General features: G+C 33.6%; 1 protein-coding gene across 1 annotated transcript; it reads right to left on the minus strand.

Moving 5' to 3' along the window:
* Positions 1–1682: 1682 nt before the first annotated feature.
* On the minus strand, positions 1683–21207 carry gucy1b1 (guanylate cyclase 1 soluble subunit beta 1). Its single transcript, XM_058788893.1, has 13 exons — positions 21014–21207; positions 20565–20638; positions 19454–19554; positions 19098–19216; positions 18379–18576; positions 15924–16154; positions 15710–15826; positions 15360–15493; positions 13543–13740; positions 8636–8873; positions 6643–6783; positions 3727–3881; positions 1683–2951 (listed from the first exon to the last, which is right to left on the minus strand). The coding sequence occupies exons 1-13, from the start codon at positions 21014–21016 to the stop codon at positions 2834–2836; spliced, it is 1827 nt and encodes a 608-aa protein (XP_058644876.1). The 5' UTR covers positions 21017–21207; the 3' UTR covers positions 1683–2833.
* Positions 21208–22203: the final 996 nt, after the last annotated feature.

Here is a 22203-nt window from a genome sequence, read left to right on the forward strand (position 1 = left end):
TAATTTATGATATTTACAGTTTTAAAAAGTTCACAAAGTTGTGGTCATACAGTATGTTTACCTTGCAGAGTCTGCAAAATATGAATTGTTTTAACAAAATAACAGTGATCTTATTTTATTCCAATTGTTTATAAGACTTGGGCTCTTAGGCTCTCCAAGGCTGCATTTATTCTCTCAAAATACAGTTTAGCGGTATTATTACAATTTAAAATTACTTTTTTCATTTTTAATATATTCTAATCTTTTAAAAGTATGGTAAATATTTAATTAAAGCTGAAACTTCAGCAGCCGTTACTCCTATCTTCAGTCACGTGATCCTTCAGAAATCATTCTTTTATAATTAAACATTTATTATTATGTTAAAAACAGTTGTGCTGCTTAATATTATATGGAAACCATCAAACAGGATGCTCTGATTAATGGAAAGGGGGAAAACAGCATTTATTTGAAATATACTTTATATCTATATAACATGATAGTATACATATTTGTTGTTAATTTTGATCGATTTAATGTCTTCTTATAAAATAAAAGTATTAATATCTTTCATTTTTTTTTTTTTTTAAGTTTTCTGCCTATTATGTGGTTTTACAAGTCATGTGCCTCTGTGGTTCATAGACTGTAGGTATGATTATCTGCTATTTTCCTGCACAATTGTATGAAACATGAAAGGTTGTTTAATAATCAAGTCATGCTTGGTTGCTGTAATCCAATATTCTTGTGATTTGAACTTGAACTCTATCACTAGGGCATCAACTATCTTCCCATTTACTCTTAGCTTAGACACAATTCAAAACTGTTTCTATGATGTTTTAATCTTTTTATTACATAATTAGTAGTGTACTTGGCATGGTGTTGTGTTTTACTACAGAGGAGTAGTAATTGCTAGCACAGTTTATGTCCAGAAGGTAATGATCAACTACGGAATCTGTAATATAAATGAAAGTTGATTTATCTAATATGGGAAGTGGAAATATAGAAAATATTGGGGTTATAGTTACTTCGAAGTCCAAGGTGAACTATAAATTGCAGTAAAGTTCATTTTTTATCAGTTTTCAGATCTAAGCAACAAAGTAGTTACATATTTATACCACAAGAAGGAGACAGCTGCTCTAATATTAGTAGACTGACTTGAGACAAATTTGGAGGGTGACTCACATTCATATGTGAACAGCAGGCTTATTGCTTTAGTATTTGTTAATGTCTGACTGCAAAAAGGCAATATTTGTCTCTGGTGATGATAATACATTAGTCTGCTCATATTGTTGTAGAGATTTTGCTTAAATTGAAGCAGTCAAAATTATGATCCATGGTAAGCATTTTCACAATTTCCACAAAATAAACACTTTCAGTATATTTAATCAATCTGTACACTCCTGACATTTATATTTTTTGTTAATGTTTCTTTTCATACCACACTGTCTATAAAGAGACTGAGCCTGAGGGTCTGTGTCTGACTTTATTAAAAACAATATGATTTTAGATTTGACTTTGTTTATATATTTTTTACAATATGACTATGTTTGTATTAGAAGTAGCAAGACAGACTTGTATGTTTAGGGGCATTAAAATGAACTACTCATGAAGGCTACTGAATCATTTTTATTTTGTAAAAGAAAAACTCTAAATAGCAATACAATGCTATTTTGTTTTATGCTGCAAAACAAATACGACTCTGCAAATCTTTTAAATAATATTTTAATACAAGACTTAAATATATGCTGCAAACAGAGGTGTACATAAAAGCAGTGTGACACGATAAAAAGATCTATCTGTGACATTCAATGAATATAAACTCTCACACCAATGAAATATATCCGCTTTTTAAATAATTAATATCACTTAGAAACTTGTTTAGAGTCTATTCATTGACGCAATTACTACTTATAGTAACACAAGAACATTAGTGTAAATGTATAGTAAATTGTGATCATAAAATAGCTTATATGTACAGGTTTGGCAACTTCTCTAATGCAGTGTGAGATTGTAAATATGATTCCAATGTGCAGGCATTTTTATTATTTACAGCATGCACATTATCCTCTGAAACATGAAAAATAAATTCAGTCTAGCAAATTTAATTATGGTTAAACTAATATAACTAATATATTATATTATTTCCAATATAATACATTGATACAGTAACAAAATGTGCTGTGATTCTGAACATCAGCAGGTTTATTTCTTAATTAATGTGTGCAATTAAAACAACAACAACAACAACAACAAAAAATGTTAAAGGTATTTCTAAGTTGTAGTGTTCTTAATATTAAATATCAACACTCAGACATATAGGATTTAATACAAAACAAAAACAACTTGTTTAGCACATGAAATAAATAAAAAAATTCTGGACTTGGTAGTGACCTAAATACTGTCACATTCTTTACTATAAATAAACCAAGATGAAAACAAACACTTGATGAGAATGTCTGCACGTTGCATAGTGTATTTATACCATGTTTCAGTTTTATTTATTCCGATGTTCGGTTTCTGTATTAAATCTATTCAATAGCTGGCACTCGAATCGTATGATTAATATCAAATGGACAGTCATTTCCATACGGTATTTCTACATAAAATGTGTAGAGCTCTGTTTACCTTTAGCTATGTAATACCCTTTTACCCCTATTTTGTCATTATCTGTGAATCAGAGATAATTGGCACTTGAAATGCAGGGGTCACTAAAGAACATTCTTAATTTGAGAGGGGAAGAATAAAATGGTCTTGATGAATAAAGCAAAGTATGCTCCTATTCATAGATTTCAGAAAGAACACACATTAGCTGAGAACACAATAAAAATTGCATCGCTGCGGCTCTACGGTGCGTCTGTTAGGTCTTGCGTGAGAGAAACCACACTTTCATTGGTTCTTTTTTTCCTTTCATGGTTACAGGTCCTCTGTACTCCAAATGAAACTGAGGATCTGCGTTTTCTACTGACTGCAAACACCTGAAACAAAACAACACAACAACAGTATTCAATTTATTCACACACAAAAAAACTTTGTTTATATTATATTGTATTATATTGTAGCTAATCTCACAAATTCAATTCAATTATATATATATATATATATATATATATATATATATAATATTATATTATTATGTGGTATCAAAATTGGTGTAGAAACAATTTGCACTCCTAAATTCTTAGGGCCAGATTTACTAAACAGGGCAAATTAGCATTAGAGCGCAATTCCATAAAAGCACAATGGGAGGGGGAAATTCTGCGTGTGATTTACTGACAATGCACATATTAAACAACACAGACGAAGCCAGATCATGTCCATAATGACCAGCACAATCTACCAAGAGCAGCACAAATTACCGCCTGCTTTAAGACATGCTTTTTTTGGGTGGTAAATAATGGCACAAATACCAGTAATTTGACGAGCGCAAACGTTAGTAAATCACATTGCGTGATTCATTTTAATACTCTCCTCCCATAAATTTAGCATATTCAATAAGGTCGGGCGCAAAAATAACTGTGTCCACGCCTTTTCAGCGCTAATTCTTCACTGCGCGTCGTTAGTAAATCTTGACGGTACTATTTTAACGCCAAAAGATGGTTTGCGCTGGTGCAAGCTGTTAGTAAATCTGGCCCTTAGTATATTTCACAAACAGTTGACACATCGGATAACTGGAATAGCATTTTCTTGTAAAACGTACTCCAATCATTTACAACTTTGAGAAATTATTTGTGTCATTCAGGTTTCTTTCACCTGTATGTGTACTCCGACACATTTATCTTTCCTTTCTCTCCTGTGGTCTCTGTACGACTTGTTAGGTTGACTGTGTTTCCAAACAGGCAGTAACGGGGCATTCTTTGACCTATGACTCCTGTGACCACCTCTCCTGTGTGGATTCCAATGGTGATCTACTCCAAAACATAACAGTGAGGTAGTAAATATGTGAAGCCTGAAAATACGTAAACAAATTCACACATAACGCCTTAATATTCGCATTGTCTTTTACAATTTAAACAATTTATAAATGAGAAATTATGGTTTTTTTTTCATTTATTGCATGCATTTGTCTTTCCAGCAATTGCAAAGAACATTCCTCCTCTGAGCGAGAAACGCTCTGCCATGTGTACGTGCCAGAGCTGAGCTAATGGTTCAGAAAAAAGTTAATGTGGGTGTATTTTTAAACACTGAAAGGAAGGATGATCTGACGGTGTCTCCCTTTGCCAGACTCTGCTTACTTTTGTGTGCGTGTGTGTCTTTGTGTGAAAGCGTCCATGCCATTCGCCTAATACAGTCCTCTCTCTAATTTAGATGCTCTTAGTGTTCCAGCAGCACATCTTCAACAGTCGCACATATAATAACAAACCTGTGTCGCCTGCTTAAACAAAAGACCCCGACTGAGACTTTACTGCAGACACATCTAACACCTTTGAGATGTATTCTTGAGCTATTCTTAGAAAACATAAACCATCCATAATACACTGGCTAAAATGTATCCCCACAGGAGCATGTTTTATGATAGGTTTTTTTTTATGAAGGACAGCATGGTGGGTGGGTGCTTGTGTAAGCCCATCAGCCGGGTACACAAAATATGCAAGGTATTTTGTTTAATTTATGCTACGAGGCAGTGCATTAAAAAAGTCTAAACATTTAGAATTTATTTATGCATTAAATTATAAATACACAATGACCAGTATACTTGTATATTATATTGTGAGTTAAAAAAAACAAAAAACATCATACTGATTTTTTTTTCTTTCTTTTTTCTTTTTGATTTCTGAAGGAACTTTGCTAATGTTATTTCTGAAACATTGCCAATGCATATTTTATAAAAGGCCAAGCTAAATGTGACATTTATTATAGTGAGTTTATGTGAATATTGGTTTAAGTTAACTTGAAGGTTGTTATATTATAGTTAAATTTGTGTGTATATGTTTTATGTTCTGTAATTGTTAATACATGATCAATAAAACTGATAATTTTAATTACACTATAATGTTGAATGGCTATTAATCCTCATTTTATCCCCATGAATTCATAGAAAGATGCCATTAAACAAATATTTAAAGATTCACTGTGAAAGTATATATATAATTAAAAATGTTACTGTTAAATACAATCATGATTAACTGCAGATACCGGTGTGAATAATAAGCAACTTTTTTGTAATTAAATTAAGTAACTTAGTAACTTTAAAAATAATAATAATAATAACTTCTTAGTTTTCGTGTTTTGTTATGTCTTAGCAGTTAAATGAATGTTCATTGCATTATTTTAGTGGCAAGGTGATCGTCAGTATATAAAGTTAAAAAAGTGAAACGTTTTTAGTGAAAATGTTTTATGGTATGTTTTTGTTTTTGTTTTTTTTTACAGTGTAGCATCTCTTCAATTATGTGTTGTATCTTCCTGTGTACTTGAAATCAGCAAATAAAATAAACTGGTCATTACAAAACTTAAATGTTTGTGACATGAAATATTATACATCCATCTAGTCAGAAGCAGATCCTGGCATTCACATAGAATGATAATGCTCTCTAGGGCAGCACCGGGCAAAGCCCCAGCACACAGCTCCCACTTCCCTGTGATCCCCTATCCATTCCAGTGAAATGACAAAATACAATGCGACCTGCCATTACTGATATTCATTTACTAAAAGAAAAAAAAAAAACAGTAGAGCAAGTTTTGAATACACAACCATTCACACTTAATGCACATCTTCTGAAACCCCCAATAGGCCTATTAAAATAAAATTGTAGCCAAAGCTATATCAGCTGTTCTTTCCTAAGTGAATCAGTTGAGTGAATGATTCAACGAACACAGACAAGCGTTTTGATACAAACATTGAAGTTCAGTGCTGTTGGACTAAATAGCAGCACTATAGGAATGCAAATCGGCCAAAACTGAGAACAAGAACTAACATTCCTTACTACTGTATATTATGTAGAATTTCACATATTAAACAGTACACAGTATTTCATCATCAGTACCCTCAGAAGGCCAACCTCCGCAGTCTTGGTAAAATGCACCTCCAGTATCTGAGAGTAAACCTATGGTCATTTTCTTCACATACGCCAGTGTTTCTCAACCCTGGTCCTGGGCGACCCCAACACTGCACATTTTGTATGTCTCCCTAATCTGACACACCCATTTCAGGTCCTGGAGTTTCTTCTAATGAGCTCATGAGTTAAATCAGGTGTGTTTGATTAGGGAGACACACAAAATGTGCAGTGTTGGGGGGCGCCCAGGACCAGGGTTGAGAAACACTGACATACGCTGTACATTGGAACTATTCTCTATTGTTTCAGTCATCTAATTTGATTACACAAGCATTCCAATAGTAGTGATAATTAAGAAAGCAGCGTTGGAACAACTGCATCACACATTCTTGTTAAAAATGATATTTCTGTAATGTTCTTCATTACATATACTTGAACTGGTATTCAATCTTACAGTCAGCAGGCTATGATAAGATTTGAGCAAACACTTTTCTAATTTTGTTTCCTCATATTGCAGCTATTCTGACAGAGACTGAAAGTGATACTATGTTATCCTGGAGTTGATAAGATGTTCTGGAAGAAAAAGACCTTAACAAAACCTCATATGCTATGCATAAAAAGGTGAAAAAATGTTCTTTTTGTTTAAACTTGTAACTGGGTCAAGAAAAGTTATCACCTGCACAGGATCCTCGTCTACTTTCACCTGTCCAGCGATCTCCATCATGTCCAGGGCCAGATGACAAATGGATTTTGCATGGTGGGTGCAGGGCTCTGGAAGACCACTCACAGTCATGTACTTATCACCAACTGTCTCCACCTTTTAGAGAACAGAGAGATGTTTGAGAAACTGATGAGACAGCTAGAAATAGCTAATGTGCCTGTGGTATGATGAACCTCAAAGGACACTTGGATATTTTAAGTTTCTTACTCCAATTTTATATTTAACACATTAACCTACTTGATGCAATAATATCTGCACAGCATATACATATATATATGTACTTAACATTTTTAATCAACATGTATTGATTAAATTAATTTAAAAAAACATTTAAAGATTTGAGACATTAAATATGGCCTTGACTCTAGGATAATAACTGGTCCTAGTTTGTGATATGAATACACCCAAATAAAATAAAAAATGAAAATATCAGGAAAAACTATCCTCCAGTTTTAGAACACTTTTGATTCATCCAAGTTTTCTTGACAATGCACACAAATGTTGCCAGTTTAACTCCTCGTGTTTCGTTCTCCAACCACATATCTACACTGAATCACAACAAACTCTAAAGAGAGAGCGCAGTCCTTTATGAGACCTTTAGACCACATAGATACGGATGGCTTTAAGTAAATATTGCTTTTTTTGGTGAGCCAGCCTTGAAATTCTACCCGCCCGTTTTGTTTAGTTAGCAAAGCTCCATGAAGTGCATTCTTGTCTGTATGCCTAGGATGTAAATCAAGGACATGTTCTAATGCCCTTGTTTTTAAAAGAGCATTGTACATGGTGTGTAGTTGGAAAAAGGAAAAGTACAGACTATGAGGGACAGATAGTTAAAAAGACTAAAAGAAAGTTAATTAAATTAAAGCTACAGAAAATACAACATGGCTGGTTGCACTGGAATTTCAAAAGACTCACATTACACTTGCAATATGTAAACCAAGTGTGTCAAACATACAGCTTGTGGGCCAAATATGGCCTCCAGAGGAGTCTTATCCAGCTTGTGAAATGATTTGAAAGAGAAAAAGTTAAATTATTCTGAAAAAAAGCACATCCAAATATTTTATGGGTATGATAAATTCATATTCTATTTGTAGCTAAACTAGTTGTGTGTATTATAGCACATTTTAAAACAGAAGTAGTAATTACGTAACATCTGGTACTCATGCATGAATTTGCACTTTCAGCTGAAAATGGATTTGTGGGTGATGCATCTGTTCAGTTGAATTTCCCAGTTATGAAATATATCAATACTGCTGTTTGATTAATACTCCCTAATTACCAACTGCATATGTACATATAATGTAAAGGCCTCCGGTAAATTTAATTAGTAAATTCCATGTGCTTCTCTCTTATCCCAGTATTATATTGTGTTTCCTACAGCAAGATTTAATAAATAAATAAATAAAAAATCAGCCCACATAAGATGATTCAATATGGCACTTGACCTAAAATAAGCTTCACACCCTGCTCTAAATATAGTCATTCATTTATTGATCTAATTAGGTATAATCATAAAAGATTTATCATAAAACAATGTATCATAAAAAGCCTTTGTCTTTGAACTTAGTAGCTGGAAAGTTTATTACTTTTGTTGAAAGTGACACCTTTATTACTTTAAGTTTGCTCAAAGTGACATTGAAATTAGATTTTCAGATTTTGCACCTATAATGCTTTAACTTTACATTGTGGCTAACTTGCCTTCTCCCAAGCACATTCACAAATATTTGTCAAGAGTTGTTATTTTTGTCAAGATATTTTTAGTCCAGTCACAATCATACAGAGTTTTTTTCTTTGTGTGCTGAATATCTCTGGATGTGGCCAAAAATATCTCAGTTTATGTCTGTGAACATGGTTATAAAGGTATTTTTATCTGTCTATGAATAAACTAAAAACACAGATAGCCTACGGAAAGATCTGAATTCCAAAGTCCGGTTTGAAAGTCACTCACCTTATAAACATAAGGATTCTTCCGAGAATCAGTGAGAATGTCAAATCTGGTGTAGATGTCATTGAGCAGATTGACAATTTTAATGGCTCCCTCTGCTGATGCATGTTTGCTGCAGAAGGCATTGAACCCAACAATGCCACTGAAAAGAATTGTCACGTTGTCGTATCGTTTAGCAGGCACGGGCCGCTTATGCCGAAGCTCATTGGCTACAGATGGGGGAAGAACCGAATACAGCAACCTGAAACAAAGAGGTATCATCATTATGATGTACACTCTACAAAAAAATACATTCATTGTATTTAATGTCACTGGACAAAAAATTAATAAATTATATAGTTGTAGCAGTTGTTGTAGCCATTCAAAGCAATACAGTTGTTTACTTCAGTTTTTTAAGAAAGGTTGTTAAAAATACCTAAATGATTTAATCTAACACAAAATTAATCCTTTTGTGAAATTCACTTCAACTGACCATGGGTTAATGCGTATCATTTCATTCTTTTAGACGTTGTACTTTCCCTGAAGGTTGAGTGCTAATTATCCACAGTGCTGTTTGAGTATTGACTCACTACAGTTAGACATTCATCCATCTGTTCTGTTCTGTTCTTAGTCTGTACTGCCAATGGGAAAAACACAAATACTAACCTCTGTAATCAAAAGGCATTTTAGAATATATGTAAATATAAACTATATCTGTATATATATGATAAAAAAATACATAAGCAAAAGCAGTATTATTATGAAATTACAATTTAAATTAAACAGGCAAACCTGATTTTTATTTTTTATTTTTCTTTGTAATCTTCAGTGTCACACAGTGTAAAAAAAATTCCGTAAAATTTACGGTAAAAAAACAGCAGCTGTGGTTGCCGGAATTCTACCGTAAAAAATACGATAGCAATATTTAAATTTACAGTTAAATACCATAATTTCATTAACTGATATAATGTTAATATAGCCTACCAACCTATTGAAGTACTGAAATCTGTTTTGTACCTTTGTAATACACTGATAACCACCAAATGGAGGTGTTGATGAGAAAGTCACATCACAAGCAGCTTTTAAATAATAACACATATAGAAGGTGCACAGTGTCATTCACGCAAACACTAAACACCATCATGGTGAGACTCATTAAACTGAAATATGCAATAAACATTAATTTAACAACATTAGATGTAACATACAACCCTAATAATAATATTAGATAAGAAAAAACTAAGAAGAAACACAGTGCAACGCAAGGAATTCTGGGAACGTCAATTTACGTTTTTTCCCTGTAAATTTTACATTCTTTTTCCCTTCCAAAAACAGAATTTCACCGTAAAATTGTCTATTACTGTTTTTCACCGTATATATTAGGGGAACTTACCGTTAACCATTTAACAGGTTTTTACTTTAGCATTTTCACAGTTTTTTACCGTTAAATCACGGTCATTTTTTACAGTGCATTTTTTAATGCTGTTTAGGTTGCTAAAGAAAACAGTTGTGCTGATCAATATTTTGTGAAAACTGATGCATTTTCAGGATTCTTTGATGGAATATAAAGTTAGAAAATAGCATTTACAGTATATAAAATATATATCTTACTGCATCTACTTATTTTATTTTATTTTATTATGAATTTAATGCATCCTTGTAGTTGAATAAAAGTATTAATTTCTTTTTAAAAAATCTTACTGACCCTAAACTTTTGAACAGGAATATATTATTAAGCTTTTGGAAACAAATTTTCTTCATCTCAGACTCCTAGTCCGCTAAATAATTTCTGAAATGATCATTTCTCTCTCATGTACATATGGTACACTGCCATGGTAACTGCCTTAAGCATCATTTTTGGCCAAAACTCATAAAAGTGTTAAATTATGGATAAAAAATTGCTGGGCTTAAGACACCTTTCAATGATTTGGTCTGCTCATGGTCTCACAAGAATACAAAACAGGCTCTTTATAAATACATTTCACATTATTACTCAGACATCATAAATAATAGACGTTATGCTGGCCCTGTATGTAGTTAAAAATAAATAAATAAACAGCATGATTCACAGTAAATACAACACATTGACATAAAAAAAAAAAAAAAAACGGCTATTTTCTATGAGGTGACACCTACTAGCACAGAATTAATCTGCATATAAAAACTGTATCCTAAAATCATATGCATAAACCTTAAAGAAAATGGCACAGTCACATCTCAGTGTCCTAAATTGAGCATCTGCACAAGTTTCAGTGCAGGACGCCTGCTTTTGAAGATAAGGCTGTACTATTCAGCACAGTCAGAATACGGCCCATTTGTTCACCTGTTATCAATGAGTCACATACATCCAGGTTTCTAAGAAATGCATGTGCACCTAACACAACTGACAAAAAGAGAATGCAAATTTGAAATGAACTAATAAATGTTTAGAAGGACATAACCACAAGTCAGCAACTCACAGTAATGTAATTTGAGACAGAAATGAGAAAATAACCCAGTCCATATTTAAATGTCTAAGATCATTAAACCATTCCTGCGAATAGTTGTGTGGCTCTAGCTGGTATTTATTGTCTGTGTGGATGAGGGAGATGGTCTCTGGTGATGTTCAAGGTTCTCCACCAGATTTAATAAACAAACACAGAGCTCACAGACCGAGGCAGACCGGCTCCCCACGGAGGGCGCAAATACAGCCTCATTTTCCAAGCAGGAAAAGAGAGACAGCCATCTTAAAAAAGCTGTACGCTGGGGAAACAAAGTGAAACCAATATCACGCTTGTTTTATCATTACAGCCTTGTGATATTGCATCACCAAACTATAGACTCAGAGCAGGACTATGAGGGCTTAGGTTGCCATCTGGGTTTGGGCCTTAGTCGTGAGACCTAAAATTGACCTTAGTCATATTACTCAGTGTATTGGTCTGGATCTGGATCCTCACACATGGTCTCGGATAAGACTGCAGTCTATTTCCAGCTTGCCTTGTGTAACCACCCATTTAGACAGGAAGAGATGGTCTGATTGACATGTAATGTAATTTACAGATTACTGTACAAAGGTAATGATGACACGCAGAGGAGGAGATGAGCCACTTATTTTATTTCTCTGGAAATTACTGTAAGCTCCACACAGACTCTCAAAGGTGCTCATTCAGTAAAGCAGGGAAGGGAAATAATAATGTCAGAAATCGAACAATAATATATGTTTAAGAATGTTTGGTATTCTCTAGCCTGAGATTTGACAGATTTTTAATGAACATGATCACAAATGAATTTGCAGAAATCTTCGTCTAACTACATGTAAACATTTTCAAACAAAACTATAGTGTGGTCATTTGCAATGTATTATTGTTAATGAAATTATTTTCACTTTTAAGATAGGGAAAACAATAAAGTTTTTTTCTTTTTTTTTTTGGATGGCAAAGATTAATTAAAGAGGTTTTATTATACAAAGACACCTTTGCTTATACATTATTAAGGGTTTTAAACACCTCATTTGTAATCAGTGTTTTCACTGCACTCTCCCAGCTGGTTAGGTGCCAAGATAAACAGTATATACTGTATGTTCAATAATTACAATGATTTGTCTACACTCTATAATATTTCAGTTAAAGCAAGGGATAAAAAGGGGATAAGAAACATCTGTTTTTTATCCCCTGCTTTACTTAAAATAAAATATATCATCAAGTTGGCTTGCTTCGCAAAAACATTTCATTTAAAACAATGGGTTAAGGCATTCACTTTGAGATTCCTAACTGTACTTAAATATAATAATAATAAAAATAATAATAATAAACACCATTGATTTGGGTTCCACACAAAAAAGTGTAACTGGAAAATGGGCTAAGCTAAAATTGGCAAAAATGAAGCTTGATCCCGCTTTTATGGCCTGTAAAAACTAAACTCAGATGCAAAAAGGAGAAAATAACTTCATTCTTTTTGCTTTGACATTTTCACTGGCTCAGGTATTGCACATCTTTTTGGGTTGTGGGTCTCTGCTGACAATCGTTTAGGCAACACCTAAAGTGGTTGTTGTAGGTTTACTATCATATATCTTGGGACATGTAAGACATAAAGAATAGCAAAAGAAAATGAATGAGATAAATAAGGATCATAACACACAAAACCTCAGGACAAAGACACTCCGAGTTCATTTGGCTCTGAGAAGCAACTGACAAAAATATTTAATGTGTGAAAGGGTCCCTTCTGAATGGCATTGAAGCGCTAGAGCAGCACTGAAGTTAGGGATGAACAGCTGATCAGGCATGTACCTCACCAGATGTTTTTTTCATCATCTTTTCCTGTAAATATAAATTAATTTGTTCCTCCTAAACAACGTTTTTTATTGTCATAGGGCAATCAAGTCAAGTCAATCACCACAGTGGCTGGTAAATAATATTATCCAGGCAACACTGCAAAATAATTCCTACAGTCCATAATTTCCTACCCTGGATGACAGTCTTGTCTGGAACTCAGTGTTTGGTTTGGATCTGGGCTTTGAGGGACCTAATCTTGGTCTGGATCAGGGTCTTGAGAGATCAAGATTTGGTCTGGATTCAGGTCTTTTGGGGTCTGGTGTTGGTCTGGGTTTGTGTATAGTTGAGATTTCCCTCAAAACAATTTAAAAAAGAAACCCTAAATGTTTAAATATTTCTGTGAATACCTCTGAATTGGATAACTGGATACCTCTGAATAGTACTGTTTGAATGAAACAGCATATTCTTTCAATACTTTTCATAACATACATGTAAGATAATTAATTTTATTTTTTTCTATTATTACAAACTTCAACCCTTACAAACATAAACGAAATAAAGTTAACAGTATCATCCCATTGCTTTCAAATAGACGTAGGATTTTCAAGGTAATCCAGTGTTCATTTAAATCAGCTAATATTCATTCAATATTTCCACAATGTGGCATGTTGGAGAACTGACCTGTCTGTCTTCTTCTTCTCATCCTCCAGGGCTCGGAGCGTGTGCTGCAGACGGTCAGTCAGGATCTCCAGCTCCTGGGTCAACTTGTACTCCTCACGAAACTGCTCCCCCAGTAACACAAGGTCTCGGGTGGCGTCATGAAGAGGAATGTCACTCAGGTACAGACCTCTCCTTGTCAGGTCATCCAGATTCATAACACTGACATAATGACAAAACACTTAATCAGCCCCATAAATTTAAGATATCAAAAAGTGAAGTAGCAAACTGTTACTCTCAAAAAAAAAAAACTGTCTTAAGTTTAGAAATATAACCTTAATATACACTATATTGCCAAAAGTATTGGGCCACCCCCTTCTAATGAACAGGTTTGACTACTTTAGTAATTTCCATGAGTACAAATCTTAATGTTTAAGCATATAATGATATTCTAGGGAATTGTGTGCTTCTAATTTTAAAGCAACAGTTTGGACAGGACTCTTTTCTATTTTAACATGACAATGCCTCTGTGTATAAGGCAAGGTTCAAAAAGAAATGATTGATTTAGTCAGTGTGGAAGAACTTGACTGGTCTGCAGAAAGCCAAGTCCTAATCCAAGCTGAACACCTCTGGCGTGACTTTAAATGCAGATCATAAGCCAAAAACTCTTTACCAAACACCAATGACTTGTACATACACTATGGACAAACGTATCGGGACACCCCCTACTTTAGAACAGAAAAAGGCACTTCCAAAACTGTGGCAACAAAGATGGAAACATAATTCATGTATTTAAAAATTGTATTTCCAGCTCCGTTGCAACAGTTTTGGAAGTGTCTAAAATGATTTTACCCATATGTACAAGTCATTGGTGTTTGGTAAAGAGTTTTTGTGTAGTGTATATAGTGTATATACCAATATAGCAGTCTCATTAGAAAAAATTTCACCTCATAATAAGTTATCAAAGCCTTTGTGTGCATGCCATGGGGATTATTGTAAAAGAAAATCAGAACCAAGTGACCTCTTCATATTAGTGTAAGAGGACTCATCTCAGACAGGCACTTGCAAGAGAAAAGGTATTACACACAAAGTGACTGAAATTAAAAAACAAACAAAAAAAAACACTTCTAATAGGATTTGGCTTATAAGAAGCCTACAGAATAACTGGAATGTAAACATTTATTAGATACTTGCCCAAATCCTGCTGTACATTGCTGACCATTATGTACAATTTAGGAGGCAATGAACAAAATGTACTGTACTTATTTTGTAAGTAACAAGTAGTACTGATGTTTACATTACACTTTATTCTATTTTATAAGTTATTTCCTTCATAAAAGCTGTATTAAAGGTATAAATCAATGAAGTATGAGTAAAGGTTAAAATTACTTTAAGGAGCTATTTCTACCAGATAAACCACTTTAAAATGACTTTTGTTGGTGTAACATAATATAGTCAGGTTGATTCTGTCAAATTAAATACTATTTTTTACCTAAACCATTAATTTAACCACATGTAACCATATGAAGCACATTTTACGTTAACCATTGTCACTAAAAAATAAAAAATCTAACTTAAAATTGCAGTAACATCTATTTTAATAATTGTTACCTGAAGTCAAGCGTTGACATTTTTTAAATATTTGAAATAATAATAATAATAGATATGACTAAATCCACTTGACTACATTAGGTTACAAAGGGTTAGAGCAAGTAAAAATAAGTAATTATGGTAACAATTATATGTTACCACTTGCAGTATGTTGACCATCTTCTCCTCAAGTTCATGTGAAGAGCAAAAATTTGCTTTATTGGTATTATTTCACAGCCTCATCCATCTACCTTGGTGAGCACAGGAAAAGGATGTTCTCGGTCTCAGGAAGTGAGATCATCTGGCCCTTCAGTCTCAGGCAGCTAATCTCTGTTCCTGTGAGTTCATCTTCACTCTCCGCAGTCTCTACATTCAATAGGCCCTCCTACATAAAACCATAAACAAACCTTGTATCATTTAGTTTCCATTTGCATCTTTTTATAACATACATGGTTAGCCTTGTATTTGTATATGAGTGCGTGACATGTACTGTAGAACTAACTATCATAATTTGTTTTAGAAACTATCAACAACATTTTAGTTAATGAGTGTTGGTGGTTTTATATCAGACAGTATGTAATGTGTTTTGGGGCAGACAGACCTTACTCCGCAGCACAAAGACAGTGTTGATGTGAGACAGGATGCCATGGAAACTGAAGTCTATGTGTGGCCGCACCAGAGAGAACACTGAGGACAGGTTACAGACGCCAGGCTGCAGCTGGAAGATGACACAAATAACTTAACATTTTTCTTAAAATATACTTTCTAAATCTCCCACTTTTACATTTCTAACATGAATTTTTGAGCTGGCGAACCTGTGGCAGAACTCTGAAGATGGCATTGCCACACTGTGTGAGCATGAGGTCCTTGTCAAACATCAGGTGGAATGGGAATGCCTTGCAGAAGGTATACGGACTGATCCGTGTCTCTTGAGTCCCATTCTCCTCGAAACCATCCAGGTCTTCATAAAACGCCTCCTCCTCTGAGTCCTTCTCCTCAATCAAGAACTTAATGTGATCACATTCTTCACTCTTCGGCTGAATGACCTGGTACACCCCCACAAATAACAGATTTAGAGTCTCGTGGGTCTTAGGGATTGCATTTCCAGACATTAAAATGTGGACACCCACAGAGTGAAGGAAACAGAAAAAGAAATGGCTGGAAGAAAGAGTGGAAGTAAGAGATAGACCGATACAGGGTAATTATCGTTAACCAAAACTAAAACCATAAAAAAAAATTTTCAGCACTTGAAATAAAACAAACATTAACCGAAATAAAATAAAACATAAAAAAACTTACGTTTATTTTGTTTTAACCAGTTTCCATGCAACATTTCTCATTTTCATTTAAGTTGAAATACTAAATAAACACAAACTCAATATACTAAAACTTAATAAAAAACTATATAGGTATGGTTGAGGTTATTTATTATTTTATGCATGTTTATTTAATTTATGTTATTTTATTATTATGTTATATTATATTAATTTATTACAAGCTCTAGTAAAAATAAAAACTAAACCAAAACATTATAAAATAAAATAAAATAAAATAAAATAAAATAAAATAAAATAAAATAAAATAAAATAAAATAAAATAAAATAAAATAAAAACTGTAAGCATTAAAATACAGTTTTAAAAGTGTAGCCACAAGATGATAACAATGTGTGTTAGCATGGTTTTAGTGTGGTCAAAACATTTTTTTACAACTTTGTTTAAAATGACTGAATGATTCAAAAAGTTTTACAGTTCAAATAGGTTTTAACAGAAAAACTTGCTTTTATAAACTTATAAGCTAAATATTAAATTATATTTCATTTTAAATCCTCCAAAAATAGCCCATTTACTTTCATTATAATACCTGAAAATGAAGGGTTTTTTTGAAGAGTTTTTTATTTATTTTATATATATATATATATATATATATATATATATATATAATCAGCATTATGCCACAAATGCTGTTGACTGAGCATAGGTTGCATTGAACTCGAAATATTCCTTTAAAGAACACAAATAAATGTGTCTAATGGTCTCTTGTGATTCCAAACAGTATCTTCTGTTAAGTGCTAAGAGTCCAGGTTCAGGGATCTCATTCCTTAGTCGTTGCATAGCATGTAGACTAAGCAAAGAGAAAGTTAGAGCTTCAAGTGTGTTTGAGTGTTTCATAACAGAGAATGGTTAGTGTATTTAAGTATGAGTCAAATACAGGAATAACTTTTGGAATTTTTTACACAGTGAAGACCCTGGTTGCCGTGATCTCTCTGTTTTGTCTTTAGCAATATCACTGAAAATGGCCCTAAAAGCTGTTTTATTGTAGCCATCATATCAGCCTGGTCTGAATGCAGAGGCTGTTGTTTTTTCTCTCTCAGCTTGAAGTTGAGCCCATTTTACTGACGTCAAGTCACCGTCTCTTTGCCCTGCCGTCACCATGACGACGATGGCTAACATTTTTTTCAACAAGTCAGGTGTTGCATTTCGAGGGTCTGTCGATTGGACTCCCTCATTTCACACTAAGCCCAGATGGAGAGAGAGAGAGACGGAAAGAGCAGTCTGCTGTCTGGGGGATGATTAGCTCTTATTGGGTGAGGGGGATTTATTTGGAAAATAAGGCAGAGACTGAAGTGCGGTGACAAAAGATAAACCGCAGGGAGTTCATCATAATGTTGTTTATCGATGAGCCTCTCTCAGTGAGAAAGAGAGTAAGTCTACCTCTGGTCTACCTCCAGTCATGTTTGGATGATTGCAGAATTTGGCACTTACATTACTACTTGTTTAAAAATACCATTATATATATATATATATATATACACGTTATAATATATAGATTAAGATATATATATATATATATATATATAATTATACAGATTAAGATTATTAAGAATTATTTTTTTTTAACAGAAGTCTCTTTTGTTCACCAAGGCTGCAACTGTATTATTACAATTTAAAAGCACAGTTTTCTATTGTAATATATTTTAAAATGTAATTTATTCCTGTGATGGCAAATCTGAATTTTCAGCATTATTCTTTGAGGAATAGAAAGTTCAAACAGCATTTATTCTATCTATCTATCTATCTATCTATCTATCTATCTATCTATCTATCTATCTATCTATCATTGTCACTATTGTTGTGTCATTGTGGATATTACTTTTTTGTGCAATAATTCTCTTCTACCATTTGCAGCCAATCTGAATCTGCCAGGCTAAAGACAATTAAAGGAACAAAGCAACATCTATAAGGGAGAAAATCTATGCACAGGCACAGCACCTTCATCTCAATCTCGGTTCCATGAATCTGCTGTGCAACTGTCTTGATGATCCCTATGACGATGTCCTGAAGACCTTCTCTCTCTGAGTAATAGTGCAAAATGAGGTTGTTCCCTTTCTCTGCATCCGTGCAGCGGAAGGAGGGCGCGCGCATGCCGGGGTAGATGGTGCCCAGATGGTCATGCAATGCGTCCAGATTCTGAAAGAGAGAACAAGCTGATATTAATGTGGTGATGTAAAGAGCAGATTTTTGCTAAGCTAAGCAAAGTGAGTGGAATGAAAAGGGGTGAAAATAGGGTATCTAATATCTAGATTTTAGTAAAGCTTCATACTGCTTCAGCTATTGTAAACTTTTCTCTCATTTTTAATTTTAATATGGGCACAGCCGTATGAAAGTTTTCACAAAATAAGACAAAAAATTACATTCTTCAAAAAGCATGATACACAACGAAAGCCATTAAGGATTAATTAAAAAAATATAGCTGATTATGTTGTTGTCAATAATCTGCATTAACACAGAACATGCTATTTTCTTTGTGTAATCTAACATAACTTTTACTATTTAATACACTATTATTATTTTAACCTATTTTAAAAATCACCCTCACTAAAAGCACAGTACATGTACTGTGTGAAATAGAGAACAGACAGTGTTATGTGCGTCACTTTCTCAACATTGCTGCTGCTGATTTTTGGGTGATAAAAACAGTAGCCTCTTACTTGCAAGAATTCACGGACATTGGAGCCCAACACTCGAAGGATAGTGTCATAGCCAGATTCCTGACAGAACTCAAAAAACATTTTCCCAAACATTTGCAAGATGCCTCCAGCATCCATTTCTATAGAAGAAGAAACCATTTAAATCAACAGGCAATTCAAGAAGATTTTTACATTTAAACTAGCCTAAGTCATTTTGTTACATTTCATTGTCACTTCAACCTTCTGAACTAACAGAACATTTATAAAAGGCCACTTTTGATCTAATAAACCACCTAATAAATAAATCAATTTAGGTTTTAGCAAATGATACACCTCCATCTTTCCAAAACTACAAACAATAACAAAAACAACCTTACTTAGTACTTTGCTTGCAGCAGCCACAAGGTCGTATGTTTTGGCATCTTCATAGATAATTCTGACCAGAAACTGTCCTTCTACATCAACCTGAGCCTCTCTCCTAAAAGAAAAATATAATATATAAAATATTTAAAACATCAAGTAATTACTATTACATCATTAACATTAACTAAAAACTAAAAAATGTTGAATTAGAATTTTTAGACTCCAAGGTAATTACATATATTTAAATTTTGAGAAAAATGAAAAAGAATATTTAATAAAAGCATGAAGATTGTTAGAGTCAGGTCAAAATGTGATTTGCTTGGACATATTACTAAACTGTAAGCTGAAAACAATAAAAATCAGCTTTGACTAAGGATGATGACCAAAGAGAAGTTCAGCCAAAAAGTCACAATAGTATCAACAAAGGAAAACACTTGTAAAACACAACCTAAAAATAGAAATAGAAACATCATTAATCATGTCTTGTACAGTGCACTGCGAGATGCTGCTAACCTTGTGATAATACCGAACCTTGCAGAAAAAAATGCTGCGATAACTGAGTCCAACTACTTTAATGTTGCCAGAAAATCAAGTGAGACTCAAGCTCACAACTTGAGCTTAAACAGGCTCTAAAACATTTGTTTACATTAAGCACAGCTGTGACTCGAAGAGACTGCTCTTAAAAGTCATGTCAAAGAGGTGGAGGAAGTTAAATAAAGCTGAACTGTTTGTGCAAGAGGAAAAATTTGTACGCATGTGACATGTTATACGTGATTTCTCATGCTCTGAATTCATGAAAAAGAGCATACGGTAGTAAAGACTGGCCAATTACAATATACTGAGCTACAGATATCATTAATTGTATATCACTGATATCATTGAGAAATTTTTTTTAAGAATAAATAGCATTTGCTGAAATTTTATTTAGTTTTGTAAGTGTCATTATACCACATTGATAGTCACCTGAATTTATATCTGAGAGCATCTATTATATGTACAGACACATATTTTCAAATAGAATATACAGTGCACATAAATGCAAAAACAAACAAAACAAATCACATAATAAGAATATGACAGTAAAAGATTGTCCATGATGTAATAGAGAAGTCCATTTGAACTCACTTGATGTCCTCCCACACATCTGGACCATAATTTCTCAGCACCAGAAGTTCCAGTGCATGGTTCACAAAACCGTACTGCCAAAAAAGAGTGAAGTATACAGTGGTGAAATTCATAAATGATATAATACTATGCAGTGTAATGCATTATTTGCCTTTTCATTGTTTACATATTCAGTGTGCCAGCTATATACAAACATGTTGTAGTGCTTTTTGTGCGTAAGGCATGAGCTGTTATGAACATTAGTGTATTTTATCACACAGTGAGGCAATACAGCTATTGTTCACCTATAATACAGAAATACATATTTGAGTAATGCCATATTTCCATCGCTTTTATACCACCGATGCTACCGTAAGCTGCAAAGCAAATATTAACGTGAATAAGGAGTACAGAATAAATATAGAAATGTAAAAGAAATGTAAAATCGCATTCATATTATTGCTACATACCATGTTTGGATTAATTCGCCAGTCCTCTGTTTGTGATAGCTTAAATCACTAAACACCAGCACTGACAAACCGTACAGCTGTTACGAGTGAAACCACCATTCCTGAAACGAGCTCATTGTTATTGACAGAGGATGCAGCCAACGAGAGCGCAGGGATGCAAAAAGTACTACACACAGCTGGTTCTCGCTATTTGCGTTTCACTGGATCCCGGATTCAGGAATTATACTACGTTGAAGGATTGGCTCATAAATATTCATTACGCAACATGACGTTTGTCCAGAATACCTACCTGATTGGCCGCGAGGTAGACGCTAGTAGGTGGGCGCTAATCAACTGGCGAATTAACGATTCCTACTGTGGTTGAAGGGCTTGGGTCATGAATATTAATTAGGTTACGTTTTGTAAGCTCCGGGAAGGTTACCAAGCAACGCCAACATGACCTTATTAATATTCATCGACCAAGCTTTAGCAAGCAGAAGGCAGTCGGGAGATGTTATCGTTGTTGGAGTTGTTTAGAAATATCTTCATATTGTAATCAGTCTAATTAATGAAAAAATGTATAAAATTAGGAAAATTCGTAATTTCATACCCTATTGATTTTATTATTTTCTGAAGTTTACACTTTGTTCTTAGTCAATTTGATAGCAAGATATAGCCTAACATTTCTTTAATTTATAAATTTCAGATTAATCTCTAATTTGTTATGCTTATAGTAAATGAAATCAGTTAAACTTGAATGTCATATTTAGGTTTTATAGTCTGAAACAATTAATAAAACCCGTTGGATTCCTGTTGTAATTATAATTCAACTTTTTTATTTTATTTTATTTATTTTTTTATCTGTGATAGCAAGAAATACTAATTTATTCACTTCTTTTAGAATTTTATATTTAATAATAGGCCTATGTAGTGATGAATACAGAGTAGCCGAATGAAATTCACCACAGCGTGGTATTTTAGGCACAGACAGGTTTATCACAGCATTTTTATATTGTGCTTCTGATACATTATTACTTTTTATGAAGCATGTTAATCTTATTTTAGAAAAATAAAATAACCCACATGACCCCTGTTTTGTTTAACAACATTTTTAAACATCGTTAGGACTTGTTATGTGAAATCTTAGGAGACAACATAATTTAGAATAATGCAACAGTGTTATCTTTTTGTGGTCTCACTCTTTTCATGAA

The sequence above is a fragment of the Onychostoma macrolepis genome, chromosome 01 (genome assembly GCF_012432095.1).
Source record: "Onychostoma macrolepis isolate SWU-2019 chromosome 01, ASM1243209v1, whole genome shotgun sequence".
NCBI lineage: Eukaryota > Metazoa > Chordata > Actinopteri > Cypriniformes > Cyprinidae > Onychostoma > Onychostoma macrolepis.